At 44.7% G+C, this 22,408-nt stretch overlaps 1 protein-coding gene across 5 annotated transcripts in view; it reads right to left on the bottom strand.

Annotated features, from left to right (window-relative positions):
- LOC306743673 (IQ motif and SEC7 domain-containing protein 1-like) overlaps positions 1-12,684 on the bottom strand; it is a gene marked incomplete at both ends in the record, with an annotated part of 83,301 nt that extends 70,617 nt beyond the window's left edge. For 3 of the 5 annotated variants that reach the window (XM_079226209.1, XM_079226210.1, XM_079226211.1), the window contains one exon: positions 12,419-12,678. In XM_079226209.1, the coding sequence (XP_079082335.1) occupies positions 12,419-12,678 (260 nt within the window). Of the gene's footprint in view, positions 1-12,418 lie in introns of all 5 variants that reach the window. The other 2 variants (XM_079226213.1, XM_079226214.1) reach the window with 1 other exon arrangement.
- Between the last annotated feature and the right edge of the window lie 9,724 nt (positions 12,685-22,408).

Raw genomic sequence — 22,408 nt, 5'->3', positions numbered from 1 at the left:
ACCACCGCTACTACTACTACTGCTACCACCGCTACTACCACCACTACTACTACTACCACCGCTACTACTACTACCACCGCTACTACTACTGCTACTACTACTACTACCACCGCTACTACTACTGCTACTGCTACCGCCGCTACTGCTACTACCACTACTGCTGCTACTACTACTACTGCTACCACCGCTACTACTACCACTACTACTACCACCGCTACTACTACTGCTGCTGCTACCGCCGCTACTGCTACTACCACCACCGCTACTACTACTGCTGCTACTACTACTACTACTACTGCTGCTACCACTACTACCACCGCTACTACTACTACTACCACTACTGCTACTACTAACACTACTACTGCTGCTACTACCACTGCTACTACTACTACTACTACTACTACCACTGCTACTACTACTACTACCGCTACTACTACCACTGCTACTACTACTGCCACTACTACTGCCACTGCTACTACTACTGCCACTACTACTACCACCACGACCACTACTACCACTACTACTACTACTACTACCACTACTACTGCTGAGACTAACCTCCACAAATCCTGATCTGGGTCATGCCTAGATTGTTACTTTGGCACATTCCTCAAGACACTGTAGAGGAAGCAGATGGGACAGTTTGAGTTGTCATCGTTCATTGGTATTCAAGCGGATCTTCATCACTTCATGCACTTGATTTCTGAGCCGCTGCCTTGTTAAGTTAAGGCTTCAGCTGAAAAAAAAAGGGGGCGTACTTAACTTTCATTTATCTTCCCCTTTTCAGGCAAATGTGCAATACCTGCAGTACTGCGGTTTGCATGAGTTGCCTCCTTGAGTGAAAGAGAATCGATAGAGCTCGGTCTGAACCACTAGGAGTAGCGCTGATTGGATTTGAGGTAAATTGCCATACTTTTGGTGTAACCTTGAAACACGGAAGGTTAAGACACAAAGCGAAACAGCTCTTTCAGAAGGGATGCTCATAAGGGACGGGCACATTGATCGAGTATGAATTAATTCTGCTTTCAGTCTAGACAACGCTCATTTGCCTAGTCATGAATGAATAAATCGCAAATTTTACGGCCTTATGTAAGCACGATCTATCATTCTGATGATGATGAATGAAAATAAAACTGTCTTCTGCACTGCGCAGAAACACCGGCTACTGAGGTTCTTGCAGGTGCGTTCCCGAAGCCTCTTAAATAATGCATGAAATGCCAAATCCCATTGGAGGTATCATTCCAGAGGAAGGCCTCCACGAGCTGTGAGATTGGTTTCTCCCACAAGCCAACTCTCCAGTTGGCAGAATTAAGACTTCAACCCGGGTTGCACCCTTAAAAACAACATTTTACACCGCCGTCTTTTACCGACATGTCGGCGTCTCCAAGCTGCCCTTTAACTCACGGTGTTTAACACATTTGTGCTCTTCTTTTTTATTTATTTTCCTTCACCCCGTGGCTCTGTTGCAACGAGGACAGCCTGTTTCCTGTTGTGAGCGAGGAAACGGACAGAGGGCACGCCCGGCGCGCAAAAAAAAAAGAACAAAAAATGCTGACTCAGCGTTTATCAATCTGCCTTTCTGCAAGAGTAAGTGCAACTGGACACGGCTGCAGAAGTGCACCAGTCTGCTTGTTTAATCATAGCTGCCTGCCTGGGCTTCCAATGAACTACATGTACTGGAGGCCGCACAGCTGCAGAGATTCACGCGTCAACATCTCGCCGCGGTCTATTTTTAGAATAAGCATTTTCTGTACTTAAAAAAAAAAAAAAAAACACAGTACCGTGTCTCGCGAAGGCTCGGATACTTTCCCCCCTAAAGCCGTTTCACTTCCCTCGCCTCTTACAGAAAAGAGCAGCTCCAATGTAATTAGAAACCCATTATTTGTTTTTCGCTGTAAAATATTGAGTAGCTTTAAAGCCTCGAAGAAATGTCTTCCAGCACTTAATCACGTTACCGCCCCTTATTATAGCAATGAGAAAAACAAGTGCTGAGGCAATAAAGGAAATGCATGTGGGGCCATTTCCTTTGCTGTAGTCAGAAGAAAGATCTGAGGTAATTACAGTGCGTCCAAGGTGTGTGAGTGATGGTTCCCAAGTCAGAGTTTTTTCAAAGTGTGTACTGGAGTTTCTATTGCATGCAAGACATTGCTATATTACACGTTTCTCTTGATATTTTACATTCCTGTTGCCTACAATTTTGCATATTATAACTTTTTTTTATTATGATTTATATGTAGAAATTACAAAACAAGACTTAATGTACAATAGACCTCACAAATAAGGAGTGAAAGGATAACATATCAGACAGCCAAATAGTGAGGATACACATTACAGCCCCCCTCCCCTCACCTCCCTTTCCCAAAACAAATATACAACAAGGCAATTTGATACTCAAACAGAAAAGAAAATTATAAAAGCAACCAAAACCCAACATCAACTTTTGGCTGTTGCAGATAATATTGTAGAAACATATGCTTATTCTTCCTATCCCACCTTCTCTGACAGTCAACTCTCTCACTCACAATATTATGACTTTTAAATCAACCCTAACTTCCATCTTTGACTTTGCTACCGTGTCCTTAACTGAACTGCTTGGACCCGAGCCATCTCAAAAGTTACCCAAACAGTTGTCGGGGGTTTACGCCTCCGGCTTTGGCAAACAAGCCCCTCCGAGCTGTAATGAAACGAATAAATCGCGTCCGAAGCGACGCTGGATATACACAACTTTTCGACCGAAAACAGAAAAAGCACATCTTCAATTTACAACAGTGTCAACCAGGTGAGCAAGGACCGCTATAACAGCTCATTCCCTCTGGCAGCTTCCACAGAGGAACACTGTGAGGTGTGACGTTCCTGTGCCGTATTTCATAGTTATTGCCGGTATTTTATTGGATCCATTTTCCTCAAAAAAAGAACACTGCAGTCGAGATTTTTTCCCACTGCGTTTTAAGTAGATTTCGTCTGATGAGGTGCACGCATGCGTGTCGTTATGTGGCTTCCCCTCGGTTTAGGCCTCCTTGCTCAGTCCAGTGTGTAAATGAAGGGCATTCATATCACCGTGCGTTAGGCTCCGCGGTGCACATACTTGTGGCATTCATGTTACTAAATGATCTGTATTAATCAGCAACTAATTACAGGCAGAAATGCGTCTGGCTAAGCAGATCTAATGAGTCGGTCCAGTCCACTGAAGTGGTTTGCTTCTCATGGTGCTGTCAAATTATGTATCTCTAAAAGGAGGTAGTGGTGCGTGACCCCCACTGGCTGTCTGGCCCAGCAGTCCTTCAAAACACACACACACACACACACACACACACACACACACACACACACTCTGCTCAAAACAATCCACATGCTTCTGCTTCTTTCACCCACTGTCATTTCTCATCGTGTACTCATCTGACGTTGCCCTAATAGTCAATTTATTATTTAGACAAATACCGAGGAGCAATACATGAAAAGCCCCGGCAGTGGAACTGGACCTTTAAGAATTCATACCGACTCTGTCACTCATCAGTATTGTTGTGGAGCCTTTATTGATGAGCCGATGGAAGAAGACGTTTCCTCTGCCTCGGCTGCATTTAGGTCCTTCGTGTCATGGCGAACGCTCTGTTATCTCACCCCAAAAAGCCGAGTGACAACACTCTACCAAGCTCTGCTCGCTCTCAGTATTTCAAATAGAAACGTAAATCAATATTCTGAGTTTAATAAAGGTTCGAATCTCAGATCCTAGGCTTGTTCGTGCCGAACGGAAAGCACAGAGAGGTTCGGTACAATAAAAAGTTCACCCGTGGCAACATTCCTGAACATATTGCTCGGATTTAGATCAGACCTCGGAGTCTCCAGGGTTACGCAGAACACAAACAGCAGAGCTCACCGGCAGCTGGAGCGGAAAACACCTCAGAGTGGAAGATATAGAGAGAGACTGTGAGGTACTGCACACAATAGAAGGTATGTTAGAAATCACAAAAACAAGACAGGCAGAAACCTCCAGGTTATAGTGAAGAGAATATGGAAGTGCCTTAAACTTGCATTCTCTCTAATGGCCATCAGGGGGCGACTATTATAAAGAAGTCTGATTGTATAGAAGTCTATGAGAAAATAACTTCTCTCTTGATTTATTCCCTCAGTAAACATGAGTTTATGTCTCAATCTCTAGTTTCAAGTCTTCTTCAATACAGCATGATGTTCATTTAGTAAATTATTCCATTTGGAATCAAACAGACCATAAAACAGGGTGTGTTTTAGGGCGGGGCTACATTGTGATTGACAGGCCTCCACCACACCGCTGTCCGGTCCTGGAGTCGTCTGTGTTTCTGTCTGAGAACCTTAACACCGTTTCAAAGTTTGTTTTCAGTTCATGAAAGTGGATTGTAACCATTTGAAAATGTTATATTCAGCTCCACCCTCAAGATGGCGCCGGCCAAAAAGTCGTAATTCGAGGCTTCAAAATGGCGGTCCACAAAACAATTCAGCACAAAAATGAGTTGTCAAAGGCCCAACCAGCTGTGAAGGAGCTACATTTACCCGTGAGGTGTGAGCAGTAAGGCCTCATCTGTGTTTAGCTGTTGACTCAGCCTCCACACACACACACACACACACACACACACTAGTGGCAGCCTTTCAAACAACTCTCCACAGGTACTGTGCCACAAATTGCCTTCGGTTTAGCTGCTGCGTCAGCTGCTTTTGACAGCTGCGAGGAGGATAATTGGTTCAACTGTGAAGAAATAGAGCGAATGAACAGGCGTCCGCGCTTTTGGCCTCGCGGCCGCTCAAAGTGTGCCGCTGTAGTGTTGATCACGGTCTGCGATGACAAAAGTAGGGACTGAAAGAGATTTGGAGACGGGCCGTTTTGGATTTTTCCCTCACAAAATTGAGAACAATTCAAATCGTGTTCTCCGCATCAAAGAAAGTTAGATTTGCTTTCTTTCTGAGATCAAACCCAGTTACATCAACAAACAGTAAGAACTTTTCATGGCGACGTTATGCGAGCGCCGACTATGGCGCTTAGATTCGTAAAGATCAACAGATAATTGATTTCAGGCCCCGACTACGACACACTTTACCACGTAAACCAGTCGCGTGGTTTCTCCGGCGTCTCTGACCGAGACTGTGGCGTCTGCAGGGCAGGCCGCCGGTAAACTGTGTTGTCTTTGGAGCGTTCTTCTTTCTCTATTAGGCGAGAGCGTAGAGGGAAAATTAATAAATACAAGGAGGTCCGTTCTGCTTTTGACTTTGAAGGTCAATTCGATCAATAGAAATCGTAATTGTGTTGCTTTACCGCCGTCTGTAGAGCAGCAAGTAGAATCACAATCAGAATCTCCATGAAGACCATGTAGATTCAAATAAGTCTGATGACCGACGCTGGTCGCAGATTGGGTCAGTAAGTCTTCCACTCTTGCATTGCAACCAAAATGTGTTACACAAGTAGGTTTTGCGTGTATTGTAACATTAGTGCGTGTACAATTAGGCTATTTCTCTCCTGTCTTGCCGTGTCTTCCCGGACCGAACCGCTTTTCTGGCGGAAACCCTGAAAGCCACACTTAATCATCCATAATCACACCCTATTAACACACCCACGTGGCTGGTTATCCCTCAAGTTCCTATGTGTAGATCATACGGGCAAAATGCCAAATGGAGGCACACGGCTCCGCTTTCACAACATGCCGGCTTGTTTCCCAGCTGATAATCAGATCTCAAAACGCACTTTAGTAGCACTTACATGTCACTTATAGCACTTTGTCGTTTGGCTTTCTAGAAGAAATTGTACTTTCTGGATTATTCTGTTGTTTTGAGTTTGTACTCATGGTTGAATGCACTTATTTAAAGTCACTTTGGATAAAAGCGTCAGCTAAATGTAATCTCATTCTAAAAAGCTCAATCTTTTTTTTGAAACCGATGCCTGAGGTGAAGCCACATTATTCTGCACATGCACACACACACAAACAAAAGGAATGTAAATAAACAGCATCAATAAATGTCAAAGGACTTAATAGCAGGACTATTTCTCTTACTCGCTTCAATTGAACTGTGCCAGTGAGTTGAGTTCGGTGATTTTTATTATGGATTGCCCGCCTCCCTCAGCGTGGCCTTCACCAGAAACACCACCAGGTAGAGGAACCGGTGCTCGTTAAAGTCATCACTATCCAACCGGCTCCATCAAAGGACCCTAACCAACCGTAACTCCGTCTTAATGGGCCTGATGCGAGGGGGCCGGGGGTCGGGAGGTGTTCCTCCGGCATCACCGCGGCCTGCATGCAAGGAGGTGGGCGGCTCTAACAGATGAATGCAGCCTGCAGTTGATTATGAGTGCAAGTTGCAAATTATCTTTGGCCGTTGCTTGAGATTTATAGGTGGGCCCGAATGCAAATCATCCCCGCGGTGGACATTAATCCAGCCGGGGGTATTTCATTAGAGGGGGCTTCGCTGGAGAGCGGGAGTTCATGCGCTCGTAAATTTGGTTTGGCACTCTGATTGTTCAGCAGATCGCCGGCTAAACGAGGGGACGCCGCCAAGCCACAAGAAACGGCTTTCTCCATCATGCTATTATTTTTCTGCCGAGGGGGGTCCCCGAACACATGCTAGACGCATTACACTGGCTTAGCACTAACTATTTATGAACTTGCCAAACTCCAGTCTTCAGGGGACTTTAAGGGCCGCAGAGCAAATTACAGTCAAGAAGCCAAGAACACGACCCAAAACCGAAGGCGATTTAAAGCCAGCGGTGACTCCGGAGAGATAATTCAGCTGGAAGACGACATCGACAACCTAAAAGAGCCTTGATCCAATAACTTCAATACGTATCGATTCCCTCCTCTGACTGCCAACTCCTCTGGCGCCATTCCAAGCTCGTCTGAGACGAACTGTGTAACGCCAATGTTGTGGTGATGAAATGTACAGAAATACCTGTCAGACACACAGAACATTTTAAAAGCAGTGTCATATTGCAAAACGCCATTTAAAATATTGTGGGTTTTTTGTTTTATTTAAAAAATGTCTAAACTTTTAAATGCAACAAACAGTTATTTTCATTATCAATATTTATTTGCAGATTTCTTCCGTCTCCTGAATGCCAGAAATCCATCACAATTCCCCTGAGCATTATGTCTCACCAACAGTCGAAAACTCTAATAAATTAAATAAATAAAAAAAACATGTAGACAGACAGACAGACAGATAGTGAGAGAGAGTTTACTGCAATGTAAGACAAAGAAAAATCAACAAATCCTCACATTTGAGAAGCTAGAAACCTCAAATATGTGTCACTTTTTAAAATAAAAGTTTAAATAATGAAACCCAAAATGTTTTCAGGAAGCATGAACCCCACCTCAGAATTTACTGACTTTAAAACGGAACCAGTGTCCCTCCAACACGATGCTTTCCAATGTCGATGGAGGAGGAACCAAAACCAGCAGAGAAACGAGCATAAATAACACAAACACACTTTATCAGATCCCGACTTAGAATAAAACCCAAACACATGTTCCCCCCCCCCCCCCACCCCCCCAACACTCATCTTCCATCAAAATCTCTCATTTGCATAATCCTGCAGCTGCTTAAACTTGTCAAAACGCTTAACTGCAGGTCTCGAGCATCCACGCAGTTTATAGTCTAGAAGCAGCTGCGTGAAAAGCCTTCTACTAAACGGGGATGCATCGCTTGTGGTTTATCTTTACACGTTTGTTTTTTCTCTTGTTTGTTCGCGTCACCTTCTGGCTCACATCCCGCCCGAGGTCTGGCACCGAACCAACAACCCGAGAGCTTTTCTGCTCATTCGTCAGCTTTGAAACATTCATATCGGCTCCATGGCGGCGTTAACACGGAGAGAGTTGGAATTAGCAATGATTTGTCACGTTGTTCATCAATATTCAATGACTCAAGTACACTTATGCTTCTTCTTTGAGTGGGAGTCATACTGAATTTAAATGAGTGCCTGTAAAAAAAAAGAATGAAAAACACACAAACACAAACAGTGCCACACACTCAAATCTAATCAACTCATCATCCTCTACTCTAACAGCAGAGCTTATTTAAGCCGTAACCCTCCTCTGCATACAATATCCAACTGTCTCCTGTGATCGGGGAGCAAAAAACACTTTGACTTTGAAGAGCTATGTTTGGATACTGTTTTAATATATTTAGAAAAACTCCAAACAAAGCTGTGCAGAAAGAAAGAAAAAAAAAACCTCACATCAGCTCCTTTTGTCATCTGCAGCCGTGGAAGTTATATCTCTCCGGCGAATCACGTCAGCGCCCCGCATATTGTTTCCCCTCGGTTGGATAGCTGGGCCACGGGACAGAGTTTGAATGCTAAACGTGGGCCGGCGGACGCATCAGGGGCACCGAGATGAGAAGTAAAAGCACTCGCGTTCCCCCACAAGGCCCCAAGAGGACGGGGTTCAGATCACCGCGCATCCACTCTGACGTACGAGGGAAGAAACATCCACCGAGACCGCACCGACCAGACACGACCAGTGTGTGTGTGTGTGTGTGTGTGTGTACGTGCTCGACAGCGGTGACCGCTCATGAGAAGCAATGCTAATCTTGCATTGCTTGTCATTTGACTCTGAAGTGAGCACACGAGATGCAAGTAAAACACAACACCATTAGGAGAGAGAGAGGCATGGGGTCAGCATAAATACTGCTGGACTAAAGGGCTGACAAGGCAGGCAACTCATGGACACAGAAAAAGTGATATGTGTGTGTGAGTGTGTGTGTGTGTGTGTCACGCCAACCACACAAAGACCCTAACTTGAACCCAGGCAACTGTTAAAGCTGTTCAACAGGAGTTTTAGCTTTTGGGTTTACAGAAGTCGATCCACTCCGTACTCTACTGATTCGGCTCAGGCAGCACCTGGGGAGGTTACAATTAACCAGGTGGATGAGTTCATGGATCCATATCCGGGTCAGTGACCAGAGGGGGGGATTTCAGATACCTGCGCCGTTACCCAGAAGCCTGTTCTGCAGGCTTTTACCGAGGGAATCTGTGGACTTGGCATCATATCAGTGGTGCATCGCATTTCCTGTTCACTGAGTTTTGTTCCTAAAAAGAGGCGCAGAGGGGGGGAAATAACGTACCAACAACAAACTGGGAGAAGCTTTCCATTTACGGCCAACCCAAGATAGAAGCAAACAATCTCATGTATCATTCAGTAGCAGAAACTATTTATCTGCCACTTGTTTTGGAACAGAATAGGACTTTTTTCTTCTTCTTCTTCCTTCCTTCCTTCCTTCCTTTCTTTCTTTCTTTCCACGAGGAAGTCACTTAATGATGAAGGCGGACTGAAAACTGGCAGCACGGCTCACACACTCACACACTCACACACACAGCGGACACAAACCATGCACTCTGTATGCAGGAGGGATGGACTACAGGGCGGCAGGATTGTGGCTCAAAATGAAAATCAAACGAAGATCAAAAGCTATTATCTTTATAAAAATTTAGATCAGTCATGAATCCATCATGATTATTTATAGATTTTAGGTAAAAAAAAACAAACATGTATTGCACCTACACATTTAAATAAACAGAGCACGGCTTTCTAGTAGCGCACCAGATGAGTATCGGCCCGATATCCGATATATCGCTGCTCTCACTTTCATGTTGCGCTAGAGTCCTGCGAACAAATCTTTGCATCAAAATAAGATTATTTCTTCCCCTGAATCCAGTTTAGCCCAAAACAAGTAATATACCGTAAAAGTCGGGTTACAAGCCGCTCCTACCTCCGGTCAGTGTCCCGCTGTAGCAAGCTAGCGCTGCTGCTAGCTCCCCGTGCTGCTGCTACTGCCCGAGTCCCCTCGGCCCAAGTCGGGTGTAGAGCTGGGGCTGGTCCCTACCTTTGGTGGTTGTCGGGGAGCTAGCGGAGAGCTAGCGGAAGTTAGCGCGGAACTAGCATGAGCGCCAGCTGGCTACAGCAGGGAGCAAATGGGGACAATGACCGAAGGTAGTAGCGGCGTGTAACCCGACTTTTACGGTATGATATATTCATCTTTTAATCTGGACAATTTTCTCAAAGGGTATCGCCCCCTAGTGGCTGTTAATAAGGAAGCGCGTTATGAGATGCAGCAGCTATTTTATTAGTGGAGCAACAATATCGCAGTCGATCATTATGATTGCGATTAATACTTGATTAATTGTGCAGCCCTTTGCCATAAAAACATACTCGCTTACAAACAAATATAACAGAGAGGAAAAGGCAAACTACTACTTTTACTACTGTGGCTGAACAAGAGTGTGCAGGAAATGGATTTCCACTAAAGAACTACAAAAGCAGCAACATGAGCATGAAGCATGAATACATTTGTCTTCCTCTCCCCACCACACTTATCTCTCCTTCATGGAATTTGCTTCCTTGCAGTCCACCTGCATGTCAGGCCCCGATTAACCCGCATAGCTGGAAGGACAACCTCCGCGGTGAGACGGAAAACATTCTCGGCGAAATGCAAATAAAATATAAAAACCCAACATTTCTACTAATAAATGACTTCTCAATGGAGAATATCGTGACTAAGCCGAGGTCTGCAGTGTCTGGATAAACATTAGCAGCTGCTGTTTGCAGATGGTGTTGATATTCAGACTTGTGATGTTGCGGTGTTCTTACGGAGCGAGCATCAACATTTAGGCCTAAACGCTGGAGTCCTGTCACGGACAGAGGAAGTGGACATGTCGTGCGAAGCAATGGTTTCAGGTGACTCACACCACTGAAACTGGGGGGGGTTCTTTATGCAAAGTTTAGTTTAATCAGATAAGCAGAAGACTTTGAGTCCACTGCCACGTAGGCTCGAATTTAGATACAGCAGAGCTTTGGGCGAAATGCTGACGTCAGATTGGTCAATTTGTCCTAAATAGCAACGCCAGGCAGCGTTTACCTCGTCGAGCATCGTAGTTGAGCGTGTTCACATTTACTAATTAGCAAAACAAAGTACAGGTGAGGCTGAGGCCCATATGAACTGGGAATCTCTCTGTAAAAAACAGGAAGTAAAGATATAAACAGACATCTGAGTCTCTCTGTTGACACCGTGTCCCTGACCTCAATAACCTGCAAAAGAAGAAGAAGAAGAGAGACTAGACTGTTTCATTTCCAAGCACTATTTTTACGTCCGGTTTTCTCCCTTCTGAAACGACCCGAGCGGATCTTCGAATCATCCTCGATTCTAAGCCACTGGCTTCTTTAAATTGCTCGCCGCACTTAAATTACATTTTTAAACCCCCGGATCCTCCATAAATCCCACTTTACATTATTAACAGCTGTCATATTTCATCACGTAAACCGGTCCTCTGATCCAGTCTAGCTGGGCTGAGACAGAGCTCACACACTGTGACCGGACAGGATGAGCGATGGTGACCGACTGATTTTTCAGGGAAATTACACAGAATACTGCGCAGTGGCCGAGAGAGATTTATGAAAAAAAAAAAAAAAAAGAGCTAAAGGTCGATGTTACAGCATGTCTTAATCCCACGAGTCTGGTTTGAGCAGCCGGCAAAAGACATACAGTCCATGACTCATCAGTATTGATTTGCTGGCACTGAACTCCGTGACACCAACACGCCCTTCGACACAAAGGTCAAGCATGAGCACGTGAATCTGCAGACTGTCTACAGCCGGGATCTGCCAGCCGAGGCATTTTGGCGCTGGAGCCCGGCAGTGTGACTGAACCTCACCAACACAGCTATGCAGGGAGGGTAATCCTCCTCATATCAGGGTCTTTAGCCCTCCTGATATAACGCTGCACTACATCTGCTCTGCACTGCTCGGGGCTTAACCCGCTGCCTGCAGATCGGGCAGGCCCTAAAACATACTTGCATAATGGATCCATCCACCAGTATATTGCCTTTTTTTTTTCCTCCCCCAAGAGTTGTAGCCTATTGCATTCCATATATCTTGGATTAATGGGCCTGTCCACGCACATGAAATCCTCTTTTATGGCCACAACAGCACAGGCATATTTCAGACTTCAATCTCCTGAGGTCATAGAACCTGACAACCAACTACGGTGACATAGCAGAATGATCAGAAACTACTTAAAAGTCTACATTAAGAACAAATATGGTGTATAGAAACTGTGGGCATGTGTGTATAAGTGTGTACTTTCCAGCTCAGCACCCTCAAAAGGAACATCCAACAACTTGAATGGAGATTATTCTGCCTTGACTACCATCCGAGCTCTGGGGAAATTGCCTGCATGTTTCCAGATATGGTCAGAAAACCCCTGTGCTGTCCCACAATACCCATTGCGGTGCACAGTAATTGACCCGTGCGTAAAAATCCACCAGCAAACATCAATAAAGGAAAGTAGAAAGACATGATTGCGGATCCTGTGTGAGGCAGGGGTCTAATATAGCACTACATACTTTAATTATTTCTTTTACATAGTTAAACAGAGATGATTCGACTTCGATACACATGTGATGTCTTACTTTTCCTGTGCGATGTGCTCCTTGATGGCTCCCAGCGTGGCCAGGCTGTTGCTGCCCTGCAGCAGCCTGCAGGTCGCCAGGTGCCGCTGGTACTGCTCCTTCAGGCGGGCGTTCTCCGCGCACAGATCGGACACTTGCTGCTCCAGCTCCTCGATCCTGCCCCGCTGCCTCTCCAGCAGCTCCTGCTGGGTCTCGATGATTCTGTTGAGCTCCTTCAAATACTCCACAGCCCTGCTCGGGTTCTCGGCGGGGCTTTCCATGTCGCTCCCGGGGAGGAAGAGGAGGTGGTGGTGGCGCGCGCCGCGGTCGTTTCCCCTCTTCGTTGTGTCGCGGAAGAATTGGGTTCTCACGCGCAACAATTCGGTGGGTTTCGCCTCTTACGCCTCGCCATTGTTTTAAGTCGCTGTGTGGCAGAAATGCTCCCCGTGTGCACGCGCGTTTAGAAGTCCCACCGCGCGCGAAAAAACTAAAGACAAATTAAACACGTATGTGCGTCAAAAAAAAGGACTGGACTACGTTACGAGGACCGTATAGCGGTCTCTCTCTTTGGAGTCCGGGTTGTTGGCCGCGCGCGCGACGCTCTGCTCGCGGCTCACCTTTAACTCCACGCTGCTCTCGTGACTTTTCGTAAACAGACGCTGTGCTGTCGCGGGGGCGGGGCTTACAAGTTTTATGACTCCGCAGGTCGCGGCTCAGCGGCCGACGCGCGGAGAGGGAGCTGGACGTCGGTGCGTGTTGTTGTCCATCTTTTTTCTCCTCTCAATTCATTCAGAGGCATGCCGATTTATTCCCATGCGCGTGTGTGTTCTGTCACGCACACGCGCGCGCAACTTTGTTGCATTGCACTGTAGTCCGCCTCCTGTGCGTAATGCTGTAGCACGGTCCTGTGTGTTTGTGTGTGTGTGTGTGTGTGTGTGTGTGTGTGTGTGTGTGTGTGTGTGTGTGTGTGTGTGTGTGTGTGTGTATGTAAAAAAAAAACAAGGCTGTTCCATAAAACCTGAACCTATTGCCTAAATATGCTAAATTGCTTTCAAAATAAATACATATACTACTCATAAAAGCTACATGTATTCATTAAGGCATGTGTGTGTGTGCGTGTGTGTGTGCGTGTGTGTGTGTGTGTGTGTGTGTGTGTGTGTTACCATGCCACCATGCCACCAGCAGGCCCTCTAGTGAAATGATCCGAGTTAGACGTGTGTTAGCGGTTGAAACTGCAGATTTGCACAGGCAGTGGTCCCACGGGTGTGTGAGAGCAAACTGCAGCACCGCCCTGTGATGGAAAGAGGGTGATGCCCTGTGTGCGTGTGTGTGTGTGTGTGTGTGTGTGTGTGTGTGTGTGTGTGTGTGTGTGTGTGTCAGGAAGAACCCCTGTTTTCCAAATATTAGCCCTTGTAGGATATTAGTGCGCTGAGCGATGGCTCCCTGTGTCTTGTGATCGCTCCCTCATGGCCGGCTTTGTTATCCGAGCAGCAAACACTCACGACAGAATAGTTGTCACAACAACAACAACAACAACAAAACTCACAACATTTCTTTTACATTCACTTTCCTTTTCATCATTTCTTCTTTGGCATTCCTGGGTGCCGTTTCAGTGCAGACACAGAGGGTGAATGCTTGCATGAAATTGATGGCTTTACCTTTACGGCAGGCTTTACACCCGAAGGATGCACTCGGATGGTTAGAGATAACTTGTTCCAATGTGGAGGCAGAGCTGCAGCAAAGCAGTGACAGCGGGAAGCGGTGGAGTACAGATGGAGTACATTAGGTTCTCTCTCTCTGCGGCTCCTTAATCCACATGGCAGGAGGCCAAGGACGGCTGCAGGAGCCTCGGCATGCCACCTAGAAGGATGTACAAGAAGGGGACTTGCTTTTATACAGTATCTTTCTAGTCGTCTGACCACGCAAAGCCCTGCAGAGTACATGTCAAAACATATGTACACTGATGGCCGAGGCTGCCACGCAAACTGCCACCTGTCCATCGGGATCTAAACTGATTCTCAGTCACACACCAATGGCACAGCCATCGGGAGCAATTCAGGGTTCAGAATCTTGCCCAAGGAAACTATAACTTGGACGGCCGCTCCCCAGTGCACAGCCATTAACAGCAAATAGTCACCGGCTGGTGTTGCACATCAACACTGCCAAATGCCATTCTTAAAGCCAGGGGTGGAGAAACTAGTAAAAGTACGGTAGATTTAAAAAAAAAATATTCAAAAAAGAAAAACCCAGCCCAGTTTTGCTAAATCGTTTACAATGAAAGCAGCTAGCAGCGCGACCAAGTCTGCAACCTGCGGTTCTGAAGAGTGAAGCCTCTCTCTCCTGACCACCAGGGGGCGACTCCTCTGTTTGCATAGAAGTCTATGAGAAAATGACTCTACTTCTCTCTTGATTTATTCCCTCAGTAAACATTGTAAACATGAGTTTATGTCTCAATCTCTAGTTTCAAGTCTTCTTTAATACAGCATGATGTTCATTTAGTAAATTATGGCCCCAGTTACAGTCAAATAGACGGGTCAATATCACTAAACGGTGCCTTTGGGACTTCCCATTTCCCCCCCAAAAAAACTAAGATTTTCCATTGAACTTCATATGCATTGTGTTACGTAAATGTTATGCTGTTAGAAATGCATGTTGGTCAAGCTCCCACACTTTTTTATAAATTAACTGCATGGTGACAATGTACTTGCAAACAGACACACATGTATACCCTGTCATGGACATATGTAAGGAAAATAAATACATTGTAATTACATCGTGATTATAAATTGTACATTTTCAGAAAGATATTAAGTCCCTTTCTCAACAACATATTTTATTTGATGGGTAAAGTATTTGGATAACTAAATTATGCAAATAATGTCCACCCTGCAATGGAAACCTTGCTGACAGGATAGACAATGACAGAGTAGATATTTTTGGCTAATATTAGCATTTAATGAGCACATGACGGACCTTCAGTTAGCAACATGATTCAGTTAGCAAGGTGACTGTGTACTTTAACAAATATATTTCACATTTCTGAAAGGTTTGTATATTAATTGATATTTCACTATGACAGAGTGGACGTGATAAGCTTGACAACATAACACTGCACATGTTAACAGTATGAAAACTACGATATACAAGTGTAAATACTTAGTCTGCAACATGCCACTGTTTCAGCCTCCAGTGAAGAAAGACACACTGGTGGTAGTGACGTCACTGAAAACATCAGAGGTTTTCTTAAAGGGGAAGTTTCCCCATAGTGACAGGGTGGACAGCAATGTCAGGGACACGTGAACAATTTTCAATATGAAAATAGAATATACATGATCAAAATGACTCATTTTATCAAATAACTTGTTGTGGACAATAAAACCATATAATTTGTTGGGGGATTTAATATTATTTAACCATCTATTACACACACTGTAGTTAGCAGAGCAGAGTGTGGGAAAGGCCAACTTCACATACAGCCAATGAAACAAAACAGTAAGAAATAATGAAAACACATTTTAAGAGACTTATCATTGTATTTCTAAAATGTTTGGCCATTTATAAAAGCACCTCAGAGTTTCATTATTCTGTTACATTTACATAATAACTGAGTGATTCTGATGAGGACACTAAAGGCACTTTATAGTGATATTGACCCAGACCATAAAGCAGAGGATGCTTCAGGACGGAGCTACATTGTGATAGAAAGGTTGACGTATATGATGTCATTACGTCGCTCCTCAACCGTCTAAATGGTCACTTCCATTCACTGGTTGCAAAAAAGCCAAGAGCCGGGCCTCCCTCCAAAGCCACTCCCCGAAAAATTGCAATCTTGAATGTAAACAACGAACATGCTTATGGTTTGTACTCACAGCCGTCAGACAGGTAGGTAGACAGGTAGACATGTAGGTAGACAGACAGGTAGACAGGTAGGTAGACAGGTAGGCATGTAGGTAGACAGACAGGTAGACAGGTAGGTAGACAGGTAGACAGGTAGGTAGACAGGTAGACATGTAGGTAGACAGACAGGTAGACAGGTAGGTAGACAGGTAGGCATGTAGGTAGACAGACAGGTAGACAGGTAGGTAGACAGGTAGACATGTAGGTAGACAGACAGGTAGACATGTAGGTAGACAGGTAGACAGGTAGGTAGACAGGTAGGTAGACAGGTAGGCATGTAGGTAGACAGACAGGTAGGAAGACAGACAGGTAGACAGGTAGGTAGACAGGTAGGTAGACAGGTAGGTAGACAGGTAGACATGTAGGTAGACAGACAGGTAGACATGTGGGTAGACAGACAGGTAGACATGTAGGTAGACAGACAGGTAGACAGGTAGGTACACAGGTAGACATGTAGGTAGACAGACAGGTAGACATGTAGGTAGACAGACAGGTAGACATGTAGGTAGACAGACAGGTAGACAGGTAGGTACACAGGTAGACATGTAGGTAGACAGACAGGTAGACATGTAGGTAGACAGGTAGGTAGACAGGTAGGCATGTAGGTAGACAGACAGGTAGGTAGACAGACAGGTAGACAGGTAGGTAGACATGTAGGTAGACAGGTAGGTAGACAGGTAGACATGTAGGTAGACAGACAGGTAGACATGTGGGTAGACAGACAGGTAGACATGTAGGTAGACAGACAGGTAGACAGGTAGGTACACAGGTAGACATGTAGGTAGACAGACAGGTAGACATGTAGGTAGACAGACAGGTAGACATGTAGGTAGACAGACAGGTAGACATGTAGGTAGACAGGTAGACATGTAGGTAGACAGGTAGACATGTAGGTAGACAGACAGGTAGACAGGTCGGTAGACAGGTAGACATGTAGGTAGACAGGTAGACATGTAGGTAGACAGGTAGACATGTAGGTAGACAGACAGGTAGACAGGTCGGTAGACAGGTAGACATGTAGGTAGACAGACAGGTAGACATGTAGGTAGACAGACAGGTAGACATGTAGGTAGACAGGTAGACATGTAGGTAGACAGACAGGTAGACAGGTCGGTAGACAGGTAGACATGTAGGTAGACAGGTAGACATGTAGGTAGACAGGTAGACATGTAGGTAGACAGACAGGTAGACAGGTCGGTAGACAGGTAGACATGTAGGTAGACAGGTAGACATGTAGGTAGACATGTAGGTAGACAGACAGGTAGGCAGGTAGGTAGACAGGTAGACATGTAGGTAGACAGGTAGACATGTAGGTAGACAGACAGGTAGACAGGTAGGTAAACAGACAGCCCGTCCAATCGTTACATTGGGGGAGAATTAAATGATTGGACGGACTGTATATAAAATATATAAAATATTGTATATCCTGCCTTTACTTCCTCTATTTTGATGCATTCCCAGTGATAAACACTCCACAGACACTGCACACGGCATCATGGGTAAATGTATTTGTTGTGCGCCCCGTTCCACAAGCGCCGTGAGAGAGGAAGGAGAGCATCCGTCAACCGGAAGGCTAACCCGCGTTAGCATCCATGCATCGTAGCACCTAATAGCCCTTCAGAGAGAAAATCACTTCCAGCTCTGAAACGGCCGTTTCTCAACTGACCTTGTGTTTGGAAGACAATAAAAACAGTCAAGCACAAAATAACTACTATTATTTACACCTAAATCCTCCATTTTCTTGTGTTCTAGTCCACAAGAACACCATCAAACCACGCAGCTCCATCAGTCACACACACCCACAAGTCACAGCCAGTTTTGGGAAGTACTGCGACTCGTGACTTGTGGATGAGGAATGCCAGCAACCACAGGATATTAACCACTTCAAAAACAATGCCGTTTGTCATTATTACACTCTTGGGTTCTTTCCCTTTTCTTCCTTCGGCTGACCGGTCGCACGCCGGTGCCAAGCCACAGAGATTTATTCTGAGGAATCGCTCATATATTTGCACCGAGAAAACATTTGCCAGCACGGATGGAGGAGGGGAAGCCAATCCTTTCACCAGCAGAGCGGAGCAACTGTTCTTTCCGTTTTCAGTGAATGCCAAATACCCTCAGCTGGACCGCCTCATACAGACGTGTGATTTATGGGATGGATCTTAATTGGGACAGGAGAGGCAACAACGTGGGCAAGTAAGTATTTTAAATATAGTTTGAGTGTTTTTCCTACGATACATAATTAAAGTCATGAATACAAAAATAGTTTTGGGCGTTTCCTCCGCGGTGCTCCTGCAACACGTCAAACCGGCAGCAGTATTGATCGAGGGCTTGATTAGGTTTGCATTGGCATTTGTGTCATTTCTTTGTAATGGTCTCATTACCCTGCTTGCCCTTACACAACCAAAGGAAACTGGATAAATATCCACCATAAAAACCAGTTCCTCTAAGTTACAAATGCTCTATTTCTTGTGGGCTCGGCACAGCGACCTCCTGACCCCTCACAAGGAGACTGCTTCTCACGCCGTCCCGAGGGAGCGGCCTTATCATTCACGTCAGGTCTCATTCAGTGCCCACCGCCCACCTCCTCCTCCTCCTCCTCTTCCTCCCCACTGACAACACAGTAAGTCATGTGGAACCGGGGCGGTTTCCCTTCACCCAGGAAGCGGCGAGACGGCTCCCAGCTCGACAGGCTGACAGGTGGGGGTTTATGCGGCCCGGGCGCCTTAATGGGGAGAATAAATTGAGTGTCATTTTAGCTTAACACGGATGACTGCCTTGATGAGCTATATATATATATATATATTCTATACAGTCACGTTTCAAACCCACGCGCAACTATCATGTGATGGGGGTGATTTCAAAATGGTCATTTCCACTTTTGGATTTTCATCACATTCTAACCAAAGTGGGCCGTAAATCTAAACCTGTATGTGTGTGTGTGTGTGTGTGTGTGTGTGTGTGAGACAGAGATGCTGCTGTTGTCTCCTCACAGCACCTGCTGAAAGCGGATGGCCAATCAGGCGGCCGTGTTTCCTCACACAACACAGCGGTTAACACGGCCTTCCCCTCGTGAGCCGGCCGACATCTTTAAGGTGTCCCGGAGCCGGAGCCGGAGCCGGAGCCACACGGCACGGTCCTCCCGGGCATGAACTCCTCTCCTGAGGCTCAATCTCTGTCTCTGTTTGACACCACCAGCTGAGAGATGAGGATTTATATATATATATATATATATATATATAGCATGGTGCTGCTTTTTCACATGCAGCCGTGTATGTTTGTGAGTGTTATCCGTCTGTGAGCATAAGTGTTTGGAGTAATTAATGAATCTTTGCTCTAACGTTTGCAAGGAAATATGTCAAATACTCTAGTTTCAGCTTCCTAGATGTGCAGATTTTCTAAAATGTTTGAACCCGAGGAATTGTGGTGAGCATATTTAGCATTTCTTGACATTTGTAAGACAAAAAAAGTCTCACATTTGCCCTTTAAAACGTGTTTATATCCAACCAAAAAGGAAATGATGGTTGTGCTGAAATACAGCTGTTTGTTGTAAAGACTGCTCTGCACTACTGACATGGTTGTTTTTTGTTCAGTTGGGTTGTTGTACATGTGTATAATAAGTATGCATATTTGTACAAATAAACACAAAATGATAAGCATTATTTGCAGCCCCAGAATTAAAAAAAAAAACTCTACCGACGCCCACAAAGTGCAGCCAGCTGGTGTCGGCCCAGAAGTGTTTCACGCCTCGTGTTCTGCTGCTTGACAAATAATACTGCGGCGCACAGTCCAGTCGGCTCGCCTCTCGGTGGAGCGCTGGCCGACCTGCAGGCGGCTGTGAGGGCATACAAATGAGCCAGGTGACCGGGACCCAGAGCGGCGTCAGACAGATGGGAGATATTTGATCAGATGTCGCAGACCTTTACACTTCCTCAGGGAGCCAGACAGACGAGACGCTCTCCTAATCCCCTCAGTTTGTGTGCACCACATCAGACTGAGGACAGGCTTTGGGGATGAATGGGAACTCGGCCATTGCATTACACACAAAATCTTCTGTTTCTATGAAGAGGAACTTTGGTTGCATTGCTAATTTTATTTCTGTTTTCTTAAGAGGTTTCTTTCCACCCACAACAAACCAGGGTCAGAAATAGTCAATAAAACTTCTGAGCAACAACAAATAAATAAAAGAGAAAGGAATATTGACTTGGAGACGGACTAGATGTCAGAAAAATGACAACGAGGAGGAAAATAAAGTGCATCAAAGACGAGATAAATGAACCGATGCTGATGCAGAAAATGAATTCACAGGGACGTTGGTGGAGAAAGATTGCAGGTTGAGCGAGTGTGAGTGACGGAGTCAGTGTTGCAAGCTGAAGAAACGCTACAGTGTTTAATTCAGACTGGAGCTACATCTGTACTTCAAGTTACTCAGAAGAAAAACAAGTTGCTTCCTGTCTGGCTGTGAACAGGGAAGAGGTATGTGGTTTGTTCAAGCCACTTCAAAACCAATCTAGGGGCGGCAGACTGAGGGATTGTTATATAAAACTGTGAATCATAGCTTGTTTTATGGAGAAATAAAAGCCCAAAACTGATGTATTTGGATGTATTGAACACCATAAGTAATATATAAGTGAAATATATGGTTTGGTAGATGAGAAAATTCAAATGTCACAGATGTGCACAAATGCAAATTTTGGAGACCTCGTCTGAATGTTCTCTGAACTAAAGCCTCTAACTTTGTTCTGCTTCACTTTATCAAAGTCAACCTTTGCAGAGAGAATGTTCACATATTGTGTTATGATTTGGGTTAGAGAACGTTCACATATTGAGCTATGATTTGGGTTAGAGAATGTTCACATATTGAGCTATGATTTGGGTTAGAGAATGTTCACATATTGTGCTATGATTTGGGTTAGAGAATGTTCACATATTGAGCTATGATTTGGATTAGAGAATGTTCACATATTGTGCTATGATTTGGGTTAGAGAATGTTCACATATTGAGCTATGATTTGGGTTAGAGAATGTTCACATATTGTGTATGATTTGGGTTGGAGTTGGACCTTACAGCTGCATCATTTCAAAGAAATAATCATCCTGAAAGTGTTTTTTTTCTAGGCGGACCTGAAACCTTTTCATTTTTTTCTGTGTGTCATCTTCATTTACTCTCAACCAGTAACATATAGACTGATATTTATACATCTGAACAAAATCTCACATGTGTACCTTTTATTATAACACCTACATTATTAAAATAGCCCTAGTGGTTGCAGAGATACACCCGTTTTAGTTTGGGTATGACATTTTCGAACAGAGGCCTAAAAATAAGTTGGTTTTCAAAATGTTATAAGATACATTTTTATAAATGTGTCTGATGAAAAATTAAAACACCGGCTCTGAACGTGAAAAGTACAAACTTTAATTAGCAAAAAGGCAAAGAGCATATTGACACAAACTTGTGTCTGTATTGTGTGCTGAAAGCTGTTCAGATAGCATTGTAAGGCGTTTACGAACAAAAACAAAAAACACAGCACTGAAATCATTTGATCGTCACACATTCTCGTCTTACAGTAAACCGACTTCCTAGCTAACATAAATACGATTCTTTGTCGAATACAAAAATATCACACTCTTTGACGCCTCCGCAGCTCGGACAGTGTTTATGCAGATCTCCTGGAAATGTGTTCGGGTAAATACCAACGTATTTCATACCAGAAATGCCAGCGGGTCACATTTGATTGCTTCTGCGGCGAAGCAACGCCGGGATAAAAGCTGAACGACGGGGTTCACGTTCCCGAGCCGTTTCACATTAATGAATTAAACATGCATTGTATTATGGCTCAAAATAAAAACAGTAATGTTAAGTTATTAAATGCCCGGAACCAACCTTTTTCTCGGTTAGCATTCTGCACATTTTGGTTTATCATCTATGATGAGGACGGAGTTCAGCTACAACAAAACAAAGTGCATTGTCTGCACCGTAAAATTAAAAACACTTTCAAGTGAACGTCTTGTGTCATACACTGACGAGGTTCCCCCTGAGGTACCACATTTCACTATATATTAAGTAGCACGCGAGTAATGGGCGAACAAACACAAAAAGCAACCTCATTTGAA

This window comes from Taurulus bubalis (assembly GCF_910589615.1).
Source record: "Taurulus bubalis genome assembly, chromosome: 11".
Classification (NCBI taxonomy): Eukaryota; Metazoa; Chordata; class Actinopteri; order Perciformes; family Cottidae; genus Taurulus; species Taurulus bubalis.
Note: the sequence above shows the minus strand (reverse complement) of the source record. Positions and strands in the feature narration are given on the sequence as shown.